The sequence below is a fragment of the Ruditapes philippinarum genome, unplaced genomic scaffold (genome assembly GCF_026571515.1).
Source record: "Ruditapes philippinarum isolate M1 unplaced genomic scaffold, ASM2657151v2 ctg5493_1_1_1_1, whole genome shotgun sequence".
Lineage (NCBI taxonomy): Eukaryota > Metazoa > Mollusca > Bivalvia > Venerida > Veneridae > Ruditapes > Ruditapes philippinarum.
In genome coordinates this window covers 31,156-44,064 of record NW_026856167.1, presented here as the reverse complement: position 1 = coordinate 44,064, position 12,909 = coordinate 31,156, and the positions used below count along the sequence as shown (strand labels likewise).

Below are 12,909 nucleotides of genomic sequence, written 5' to 3'. Positions count from 1 at the left end.
TTTCGTCAAATAAATAGTTTTGTAACAAAAATTAATAGGTAGTTCTCTTTAAAAACTGATGTATCATTTATTTCAATGGGAACTGTAAATATTTTTACCTGCAGCTATAGACAAATGCATAAGCTTTCAGAAAATGTATTATTTTCCTGATTTTGATATCTGGTTAAAAAGTTTTACTTGCGACAAGTTTTAAGTTTATCAGGAACGCGTGATATTTTAACTGGTTAGGAAGTTGCCTATCTCTGTTATCTATCTATCTGTCTCTGATTGTATGCACACGTACACTTACGTAAATGCTTAATTAAGCCCTATGTATTTTTTTTACTTTTCATGTTTTGTTATATGTTATTATAAAGCTTCATAAACAGCCAATGTGGTATAATTGTAAAAACCGACTTAAAGCAAATACTCTTCTAAAATTTCGGTTAATTCAACTCCTTTCGCACTTTCAAAACACCCGTGCATATGTCCGAGAAGTTGCGACTAAAAACAGCCTTCTGTAGTCTCCCTTGAATACTCAGTTTACCGCCAGAATTTAGAACTACAAGCACAGTGGACTTGGTAAGAAAACATATAAAGTTTATTATATTTTGACTTTCACGTGAATAAAACACAAAAACTTTATTTCTCCAAGAATTATTGCTGCGTCTCTGACACAACATTCTCTAGGAATTGCTAAGACACTATGCAGTGTAATAACTCTAGCAAACATTTTTTTTTCCAGAAATAATCTCCCCTTGAACTCGGGATATATATCAAGAATTCATATTTTTTACTGTAATACTATGTTAATTATTGTTATTTTTTTACTGTTTTTCAAAGGATTTAAGTTCAATATAATAATAAGACATGGTTCATAACTCTAGCGTCAATATTTTCTGGAATTATCTGAATATCTTAGAATTTTTCCTTATTTTTAGCTCGAATATTCGATAAGAATAAGAAAGTAGAGCTATCCCAGTCACCCTGAGTGTTGTCGTAACCACTTGTGTTAAACTTTGCGTACCATTTCAAATAATTTCAAAGTCCATTGACATATGGCTTTGAAGCTTTGCACACTAATCTTGTTCACCATCATGCCCCAACCTGTAGAGAGAAGGAGGTAACTTTATCAAGCATTTTGACAGAATTATGCATATATCATCCCCTTGCTCCAGTCAGACCCTTCAACACAGAGTAATGGCCCTTGATAAGTTATGCAGTATGCATATAGAGCAATAATCATTTCCGTGCTATATCTCTGCATTTTTCTACTGGCTGCCATTCAAGAAAACTTTGTGGAAACAATACCAATAGGAAATGAGCATATAGTCATCTTGTCCCTGTCAACTCATCAACACAAAGTTATGGCCCTTGATTAGTTATGCATGTATGAGAAATAATTGTTTCTGTGCCATTTCTCTGCAACTACTTGCTAGAATTCAACAAAACTTTATGGGAACCATTAATACCAAGAGGAGATGCACATATTTTTGCCTATTTCAGGTCAGACCCTTCAACACAGAGTTATGACCCTTGATTAGTTATGCAGTATGCATATAGAGCAATATTGCTATTTCTTTACAACTGCTGGATTGATTTCAACAAAACTATCAGAACCTTCAATACAAAAAGGCAATCTACATCTCATGGGCATGTCCAGATAATACTGAGTTATGGCATCTGTTATTGCCCTGAATTTTTATCATGTACAAAGAATATTACTGTTTATGTTATGATAAATATATAAATAAAGCCTTATGTGACCACTTGGTGTGTTAGTAATAACCAATAATCGGCGGGGGATATAAATTCAGATTTTGCTTGTTTGTTTTAGATGCTAATGTCAATGCAATGATGTGACTTTATTTCTTACATTTCAGCTTATGTTAACATGTCTCGCACCAGTTTAAGACGTCAGATTTTCCATAAAAATCTAGACCTACTTTTACAGAATGGTTCACTGGATACAGTTGATGAAGAAGTAAAAGATCAAAGCCCAGGTTGTGGAAATAAGGAGGTAATTGTTATAATATAAATGACATTATATAAATATATGATAAAAAGTGAGACCTGTGCTGGGACCACCTCTAGGAAACCTTCCTCTGTTTTGTTTGAAATTTTTCAGAGATATGTCTTTTATAGTGAAAAATAACAACCTTTGTCATAATTGACAACATTTCAAAAAACCTTTCAGAAATGACACCAACAACAATATTCTGTCTAGATATGGACATTTGTAGTTTAACGGTCAGCTTCACTGACATACAAAAACCTCAAAACATGAAATATGAATGTCTGACATAGATCAGCACAGAAAGAAATACAAAAATAGATAAGAAATATACTCAGAAATAGATTAAAAATCAATTTTGTGAGTCATCCTTATACTAATTTTAGTGAAATTTGGGTCATTTTTCCCCAATTAGAATTAATATTCTGGAAAAACATAGTGAGCGAATGATCTGAAATTTTTCACACAAGTTACTGATCTAACCTTACATCAAATAGAGCAGTATTGTCAAAAAATTATTTCCAGTATCATCATGGATTAATTGTCAAAAAACATCAGCGGAGCCCTTTTAATATGTTTATTTCTGTTATTTGTAACAGAAAGTAACAGATCTAGATGCTACAGTAGAAGGAAGTCAGTGCTCAGGACCTAGTGACAATGCTGACCAAACGTTGTTATATAGGTCACCAATATACAGACCTAAACCCTTACAGCTGGAGAAACCAACACACAGGTTAGTTTAGAAAATTGTTCCCATTTAAACATAGTTATTACTTTGGATTGATTGGGTATTTTATTTATCCTGCTGTTGTTTTTGTTTGGGGGTGGGGGATTTTCATGATCCATGTAATACAGGTCAGCAACTGTTGATTTGAAGGTGATGTTGATTTTCATGATAATTTGATTATCAATGTAATGCTAGTGTACACTGTTTGGTGATGAGGGATTTTCATTACAAGTTGACTGTTCATTAAGAATGGCCCTCACAACTCTTTTTTCTGGGTTTTTGGACAATTTGATGGTTCATTAAGAAAGGTCATACATTTACTGTTTGTTTAGGACTAGAGGGATTTTCATGACAATTTCATAGTCCTTGTATTTAAGGTCTACAATTGTTCAGTTGTGGGAGGGATGGGGTATTTTCATGATATTTTGATTGTTCATTAAGAGTTGTCTTACAGCTGCTTTTTTTTTGGGGCTTGGGGATTTTCATGACAAGTTGGTAGTCCTTGTATAACAGTCTTGCAGCTGTGTGTCTGTGTAGGATTAAATTAAATTTTGTCAATTTTCTTACCTTTGCCTTTCTCTCTAAAAATTGCTGTCAGAAATTCTGTTGTTTGACTTACTTTTAGTGTTAATGCACAAGTATCTCAGCCAGTCAGAATACTTGACAATTTGTTATATATTAATATTTGATATTCATTAATCATAGGAAGTTTGTTCTTATGTCAAAACTTAAGATTACTTTTTGCTCTGCTGATTTTTGTTACTGAAGGGATTAGCTTTAGATTTCTAATTGTTCTCTTTTCCATTAGAACATTCTCTATTCCATAAGAACATAGAAGGAGCTGTATTACTTTTTTTGACATGGTCACATATTATATGGTGCAAAAATATGGAACATTTTCTGTCATGATACTGATAAATAAATATATTTATATCATAATTTATTTTTTTGGTAATAGTTTTGTCTTCCTTTAATATTGTGTTCAGTATTTAATTTGTTGAGCGTGGCTGTCTCCTCTGACAGCTCTTGCTATGTTTCACAGTATCAGACTCTTTCAAATGAAGACTTATAAAGTTCAGGTGATTTCAAGGAGTTTGAGAAAATTTAATGGTAGAATTTATATTTTATTAGAAACTTTATTGCTAGCCTTTGACTTTATCTTTTATTATGTATTTAAAAAAAATTTCAGTGATACATCTTCACCTCAAGCTGATGGTGATTATGGTCATTGTAGTACACCATACCTGGAACCATGGGAATCAAAGTGTACTGGTGCTGTTGTTCCTCCTGGTACACCATACCTGGAACCATGGGAAAATAAGTGTACCGGTGTTATTGTCCGCCCTAGTACACCATACACTGAGATTGATGATAATGAAGTAGGAAAACGGAAAAACAATTGTAAGGTAGTAAAAATTTGACAACATATAAATTTATGAATCTCATCCCATAATCTGCTATATTTCTCTACATGGATCTGTCCAGCTTTTGAATTTTAAATAGTCCATTCAAAGTTTAAGAGATTTCTGAATATCAAAATACAAAATTGAGCTGCCAACAGTATAGGGCCTGGTCAGACTGCACGGATATGTAGGCTGGCCTGGCTCTATACTGGTGTCAAAGGCTGATCACTTTTGGTAGTTAACCACCATGTTCTCTTTCATTTATGTGTAAGAATATATATTTATGTCGCTAGTTTAAGGTATGTTTGAGACACATTCATGTAGTAAGCTAGCATTTTTAAGGCTCATGTTTTATTCAAATAATACACACATTGGTATCATAGTTTTTCTACACCAGCTTTACATGAACCTTAACATTTTTCTGAAGTCTCTAATTTTGCAAGTGAAACCTGATATATATATATAGTTTAATATTTATTTAATGTGACTAATTATTTACAATTGTTGTAAAGATGTAAAGAAACTCAAATGTCCATTTTCAGGCAGCACCGTTAAAATTTGAATTTCCGGCTCCGTCAACCTCTTCATATAAACGTTACTCTTTCCCGTTTTCTCCTATACCTGGGGGAGCATCACATGCTCAGTTTGGAGGAGGTTGTGAGACATGTGAGCAGGATGTGAGAGCATTACCAATGAGTCCGGCACTGTTTGTATCTCAAGCCACCAGCACACCTGGGCCAAATAGTCACGTGATGGATTCACCAACGTGCCAGAGTATTTTGGAAAATAATAAAAGGTATCATTAATTTATGGACTCTGTATTGAGTAAGATTTTATTACTGACAGTGTAATTTTCTAGTTTAGCTCTCCTAAAACACTGGCAACTGAAATACATTTAATGTTGACTTAGATTGCAAATACTTTAAGAATTTTTAGATTACTAGCAGAATTTTAACAAATTGATGGTCAATGAATGATTCCTGTCTTCTTCCAGTTACTGTTTATGAAGCGTTTGTGGTAAATTGAAAAAGTTGCCTTATTGCCCCTAAACATAAGTTGTCTTTAAAGAGAACTATTATAGAGAAATATGAAATATTGCAGGTTTTTTTGTTTTTAATAAATAAATGAAAGTCAATATATAAACTGTAATATTTTTAGAAACATCTGCTGAGATAGAAATCTAATTAATCTATATCACTGTTAATTTTAATCATGACTTGTTCAGTCTGTTCTTTCATCAAGTGTGATCATAAGAGGTTAATACTGTGTGATCATTAGCAAATAATAATTACTGTGTTATCATTAGAGGTTAATACAGTATGATCATAAGCAGATGATACATTGTGATCATTAAAGGTCAATACATTGTGATCATTAGAGGTTGATACAGTGTGATCATTAGAGGTTAATACAGTGTAATCATTAGAAGTTAACACTGTGTGATCATAAGAGGTTGACACAGTGTGATCATTAGAGGTTAACACAGTGTGAACATTAGAGGTTAATACAGCGTGATCATTAGCGGTTTATACAGTGTGATCATTAGAGGTCAATACAGTTTGATCATTAGAGGTTAACACAGTGACAGTGTGATCATTAGAGGTTAACTCATTGTGATCATTAGAGGTTAACACAGTGTGATCATTGGAAGTTAATACAGTGTGATCAATAGAGGTTAACACTGTGATCATTAGAGATTAACACAGTGTGATCATAAGAGGTTAACACAGTGTGATCATAAGAGGTTAACACAGTGACAGTGTGATCATTAGAGGTTAACTCATTGTGATCATTAGAGGTTAACACAGTGTGATCATTGGAAGTTAATACAGTGTGATCATTAGAGGTTAACACTGTGATCATTAGAGATTAACACAGTGTGATCATAAGAGGTTAACACAGTGTGATCATTAGAGGTTAACACAGTGTGATCATTACAGATCTATACAGTGTGATCATTATTTGAGGTTAATACAGTGTGATCATTAGAGGTTAATACAGTGTGATCGTTAAAGGTTAATACAGTGTGATCATTAGAGGTGTATACATGTGAGTGTATTTGGTCAAATTGCAAATTGTGATAAGGTCTGCTCAATAAATGAATTGTGGCTCCTCTGGTTAAAGCACACAATTATTGTGTCATATATGTCTTGATGTATTTCAGTATATTTAATTTCTCCGAGTGTAACATGTGTCGTATATGTCACGAGGACGGCAGTATGGAGAAGCTTGTGTCACCGTGTCATTGCGCCGGCACCATGGGTATGCTGCATGTATCATGTCTCGAGAGATGGCTCGGATCTTCAAATACAACAAAATGTGAAATCTGTCAGTTCCAGTTTATCGTACAGAAGAAACCTCGACCATTAAAATGGGTATATATGTTACTATCACTTTAAGATACCAACATTTATGATTCAGCGATTTTTTTCCCTATGTAAGTGGTACCCAATAAGGGACCCATTCACAATCACAAAAGGACCTTCACAATTTTCTGACTGGTTCCAACGGACCCGTTCACAATTCTGATGAAATTTCACAATTTCGATTCATTAAGCCTTTAATAATGTATTATTTCCTCTCTTTGCATAATGATGATAAAATTTTGCCTGCTTTACTTTATCTTAAAATGCGTTTAGCCGACCATGATTTCCGTTGCATTTGCCCTTTAAATTCTCGTATTGTTTAAATACTAAACTTCTAGGGAAGAATCAATACCGAAACAAGCGTCTTACAATTTCTGTAAACATCATTCAAAATGACTCGTAACAGTAAAGCTTTAGACATTAAGTATGTTTAAGTCAGTCACAAATTATATGTTCTTACTGCTTACACAAATTATATGTTCTTACTGCTTATAACTAAAATCCTCTCATACAGGTCAGATATTTCAATGATATAATGGAGTATACATGTATGTAATTACTTACAGTACATGCAGGAACCGACGTTGAAAGAAGACAGATTGTTGATAGTGAAGGATATAGTGATACTGGTTACCCTCGCAGGACTTGTCCTTGCTGTTGCTGTACTATGTCTTGTGTTTGCTAAACGTTTGACAGATGAGCACAAGCCGGGACCCGCAGCTGTTCTAATTATTTTGACCGTCTGCTCCGTCATGCTGTACGCTATATGGATGTTTGTAAGTGTACTGTATTATCTCCCTTGGTGGTATTATATTTATGATGTTAACACTGGTCAGAAATTCATGAAAACAAATCTGGTCAGATCCCATTGTTTAATGCAATGAAATATTTCTGCATAGCGCAATTTATTCTACAATAGAGTTTTCATTCCATGTATATATATCTATATGTAACTGCATGTAGGATAAACTTTAAACATATTATGTAACACCAGGCACATATAACTATAGGATACAATGATAAATAAATTATAATGTAACATGGGGCATATATGATGTAACTATAGGATACAATGATAAACATATTATTATGTAACATGGGGCATATATATGTAACTATAGGATACAATGATAAATATATTATTATGTAACAAGAGGCATATATAACTATATGTAACTATAGGATACAATGATAAATATATTATGTAACACGAGGCATATATAACTATATTTATATGTAACTATAGGATACAATGATAAATATATTATAATGTACCACGAGTACAGGTGGCTGTAAGACGTATGAGGAGACGTGTTCACCTCTGGCATGTAGAACATCACATTATTCAGATCAAGCAGAAAAACAGTTGTCCTGGTGATACTAGCAATAAAATCTTTAGAAGGTTCCCGGTGAAGTTGCCGTCAGCTAGACAAAAGGTTAATAGATTTTATTTATCACTTACAAAGAATTAAGAGCACTGATCTGGTCATAGACATGACAATTTTTAGCTTTTGCGAGCAAGGATTTGAAATTGTTTATATTTTTCCACAACAAAATTGTCATTTATTTTATACCACATGTTCTTGTTGATAACCTGAGTGTGCTGACTTTATCAGGAATGTATGGAGTCAGTGAGGCAAGAGGCATTTTTCAGTTATCAATTTTTTTTATTAATTGCCCACCATTATCTCTGTTTTTTGTAAAATCATGGTTCCTCGTATTATCTGGGTCAACTCTTTTTAAACCGTCAGGATCATAAATAACAAGTATGTTCTGTCAGAGGTATTATTTTGTCCAAGTATAAATTTAATCCATTTAATTATAAAGGAAAAAGATGGGGCAATTGTAGCAAAATTCAATGACATGACCTTAAAGGTAACCATAGTAAGGTCAAGGTTAGATCTGAATTATTCATGTTCTGTCAACATACTAATCAAATATCTCATTCCTAACTCAATCAACCAAAACAATTGAACCTAGACCAAACAATAGTAAGATATCCTCATAAGCTTGTAACATAGTTATGTACTAAGTTTTGAATACAATATCTCATACCTAACAGTAGTTAACAATTGGAAAATGATTTAATATTTACAGTAACATTGACCTTGACCCTAGAGGGCATGAAAGCAATTCCAAGTAATGTCTTGTCATCACCTTGCTGGATGACAATAATTGACAAGACAATCATTGTTCTATTTTAAGTAACTGACTTTGGTTGTAGGGGGCCCAAAGGCAAATTGCAAAGCAAGGTCTGCATGTAAGCTTGCTATATACCAAGTTAAGATGTTTAACAAAACCCAACTAGACAAAATCCCACCCTCTAAAAGTTTCCTAGGCATACAAAAACTTCACAATTTTGCTCTTATATCTTTGATTGCTATATAAATAAAAAGGCAGCAAATAACTGCTTTTAATTTCTTTTATGTTTAAAGTTACTTTTGTGGTATTTTAGTCTGAACTTGACATTTGCGCTAAGTTAGTGCTGCAAAGTTAAATACAATTTCCTCAAACTTTATTTTTGAATTCTTCACCTTGAAATGACCTTGTGGCAAGGTCGGATGCGAAATTGCTGTTTTCAATTTCATATAACTGTTTGTTAATGTAACTTATATGATTTAATATTTGAAACACAACAAATACAACATTCATCATGTTAAACCTAAAGTGAATATGACCTTTGAATCCTTAATGAACATCAAGGTCATATTTTGAAAATTATTTCATTTTCAGTGAATGTTATTTAAAGATGGATTTGGTGAATAATTGGACAAACCATCATTTAGGACAAAACTGGAGTTTGAATGACCTTCGGCAAATAAAGCATTATTGGTAATAAGAAAAATCCTATAGGGCAGTATGTGAACTGTTCCTGCTTGCTGAAGGCTTTTGTTGAAAGCATTACCAGAGTTTGCAAAAATGTGGGAGTTAACAAAAAATCAATAGTGTGGGAATTCATGAATAATGTTGGAATTCATGAATAATGTTGGAGTTCATGAATAATGTGGGCGTTAAAAGTGTAGGCTTCATTTAGATGGTCTGCAAGTTCATGAATAATGTGGGAATTCATGAATAATGTTGAAGTTCATGAATAAGGTGGGCGTTAATAGTGTGGGCTTCATTTAGATGGTCTGGGAGTTCATGAATAATTTGGGAGTTCATGTAAATTTTAGTTTTTAGAAATCATACAGGCTGTTGATTTAATTTTTCCTTTTTTTCAGAAACCAACTTCAAAAAAGAAGAAATGTAACAACAATAATTTAGTGTCTACTTCATTCATCGGCTGCTCATTGGAATCATATAAAGCTTGCCCATGTTTAATCCAGTGACACCTTCAAAAAACCATTACTTCAAGATGACAATAACAAATGATATTTACCTCCCTTAATGAAACCCCCAGTCCATCAAGTGGTCTCCCATTGATGAAATTAAATTGACGAGTGTTTGAGTTACTATCAGCCACCGGAATGTGGAACTAACGTTCAGTTTTTATTTTAAACAATGTTCAAGTCAAATGTGTTAGAGAAACTGGTGTTTTTAAACTTGATTACTATCAATTTCAGATGGACTTTTATATAAGGAGCCCTTATAAATTCTGTTTTTGAGATTTTCCCCTTTAACTTGAATTGAAGTTTATAAAGCTTGCCACAATCTGATTGGTAAGGAAACGTTACATTAATTGACTTATTTTGTAAGTATTTACTCGACTATTTTGATGACTAGTTCATCTATCATCGTCAGTAAAACACATTAGTTTATTTTTGCTAACAATTAATAGCATCATCTTTTACAATAGAAACTTCACACAAGCTTTTTCGGTTTATAATTGGGAGGTGACTTGTTAATCTAACATGGATTTTTTGGTGAATTTTACATGTGAAATGGTTGGTCAGATTTTATAACCAAAGATGATATTGACTACATGATTTTGGCTTTTTTTGGTCATAAAAATTTTGTTTTGTCATATCTCAATCCTTCACTCTAGTATTGAATTTAAAAATGATTTGTCAATCTTTGTAAACTTGAGTTATTTAATGTTGGTGGCTCAGCCTGTTTTATTGTCCAGTACTTGGAGAAATGTAATGTGACCAGCCACTAGAATTATAGTGTCTAGTTTATTATTTTAGTCCCAATCAGGCATAGTCAACACCAACCATTTTGTTATGTTGATCATTGTTTTAAGGACAGTATTTTTGTTTTTGTATTAAGAGAAAATATATATCGTGTGGCCAACTTTGGTGGTTATGAAATTCTAATTGTCCTTATTCTGTATAAAAATGGTCTTAAAAAGGTGGGTTATGAAATTTACCTATACAAATTATTCAAAAAAATATTAATATGCGATTTAAAAACTACATTTCTTGAACGCATTCGTGGAACACCAACATAAAGAACGGTTTATCGGGTCAGGAGTTGCTTGTCACCGTAAATATTATGTCCCCAGCCAGTACTGAGAATGGGTCCCTTGTCCCCTGATGTGTCCCAGCCAGCATTGAAAAAATGGTCCTTGACCCAGATATGTCCCAGCCAAGCACTGAGAATGGTCTTGTCCCAGATATGTCCCGGCGGAAGCATTGAGAAATGGTCTTGTCCCAGATATGTCCCAGCCAGCATTTTGAGAATGGTATTCGATGTCCACAGATATGTCCCATGTCAGCAATTGCAGAATGGTCCTTGTCCCAGAATATGTCCCAGCAAAGCACTGGAGAATGGTTTTGTCCCCAGATATGTCCCGCGATCAACCACTGAGAATGGTTCTTTGTGGCCCCAGATATGTCCCAGTCACCACTGAGAATGGTTTTTGTCCAAGATATGTCCCAGTCACCACTGAGAATGGTCTTGCCCCAGATAATGTCCCAGTCATCAACTGAGAATGGTCTTGTCCCAGAATAAATGTCCCAGTCACCATGAGAAAGCGTCTTGTCCCAGATATGTCCCCACAAGCACTGAAGAATGGTCTTGTCCCAGATATGTACCAGTCATTCAACTGAGGAATGGTCTTGTCCCCTGATAGGGTCCAGGCCAGCATTGAAGGATGGTTCTTGTTCCAGAATATGTTCCTGCAGTCATGCCTACTGAGAAATGGTCCCTTGGGTCCGCAAGATATGGTCCCCCAGCAAGCACTGAGAATGCTGTCTTGTCCCTGATATGTCCCAGGCCAGCATTGAGAATGGTCTTGGGTCCAGGTCAGATATTTGTCCCAGTCCAGCATTGAGAGAATGGTCTTGTCCCTGATATGTCCCAGCAAAGACTGAGAATGGTCTTGTCCCTGATTAGTCCCAAGCATTGAGAATGGTCTTGTTCTTGATATGTCCCAGTCACTACTGAGAAGGGTCTTGGTCCCAGATTATGTCCCAGCCAGCATTGAGAAGGGGTCTTGTCCAGATATGTCCCAGCAAGCACTGAGAATGGTTTTGTCCCAGATTGTCCCAGTTCACCACTGAGAATAGTTTTTATCCGCCAGATATGTCCCAGTCATCATTGAGAATGGTCCTTGTCCTAGATATGTCCCAGCAAGCATTGAAGAATGGTCTTTGTCCCAGATATGTTTCCCAGTCACTACTGGAATGGTCTTGTCCAAGATTGTCCCAGTCATCATTGAGAATGGTCTTGTCCGAAAAAAAAAAAAAAAAAAAAAAAAAAAAAAAAAAAAAGATATGTCCCAGTCATCATTGAGAATGGTCTTGTCCTAGATACTGTCCCAGCCGCATTGAGAATGGTCTTGTCCCAGATATGTCCCAGCTTAGCATTGAGAATGGTCATGTCCCGAGATATTGCCACCAGCATTGAAAATGGTCTTTGTTCCTGATATGTCCAGCAAGCATTGATAGGAAGGTCTTGTCCGCTGATATGTCCAGCCAGCAAATTGAGAATGGTATTGTCCCAGATATGTCCGGTGCAAAAGCATTGAGAATGGTCTTGTCCCTGATATGTCCCAGCCAGCATTGAAAAAAATGGTCTTGTCCCTGATATGTCCGCAGTCACCACTAGATGGTCTTGTCCCAGATATGTCCCAAGTCAGCATTGAGAATGGTCTTGTCCCAGATATGTCCGCCCAGCCAGCATTGAGAATGGTCCTTGTCCCAGATATGTCCCAGGCAAGCACTGAGAATGGTTTGTCCCAGATATGTCCCAGTCACCACTATGAATGGTTTTGTCCCAAGATATGTCCCAAGTCCATCATTGAGAATGTCTTGTCCTAGATTATGTCCCCAGCCAGCATTGAGATTGGTCTTGTCCCAGATATGTCCAAGCCAGCATTGAGAATGGTCTTGTCCCAGATATTTCCCCAGCCAGCATTGAGAATGGTCTTGTCCCTGATTATGTCCCCAGTCATCACTGAGAATGGTCTTGTCCCAGATATGTCCCGGCAAGCATTGAGAATGGTTCTTGTCCTGATATGTCCCAGCAAGCACTGAG

At 35.1% G+C, this 12,909-nt stretch overlaps 1 protein-coding gene across 1 annotated transcript; it reads left to right on the top strand.

Moving 5' to 3' along the window:
• Positions 1–485: 485 nt before the first annotated feature.
• Positions 486–9,818, top strand: LOC132745642 (uncharacterized). Its single transcript, XM_060734589.1, has 9 exons — positions 486–561; positions 1,863–1,999; positions 2,593–2,726; positions 3,910–4,126; positions 4,666–4,919; positions 6,288–6,498; positions 7,056–7,265; positions 7,776–7,925; positions 9,711–9,818. The coding sequence occupies exons 2-9, from the start codon at positions 1,874–1,876 to the stop codon at positions 9,816–9,818; spliced, it is 1,410 nt and encodes a 469-aa protein (XP_060590572.1). The 5' UTR covers positions 486–561; positions 1,863–1,873.
• The last annotated feature ends 3,091 nt before the right edge of the window (positions 9,819–12,909 follow it).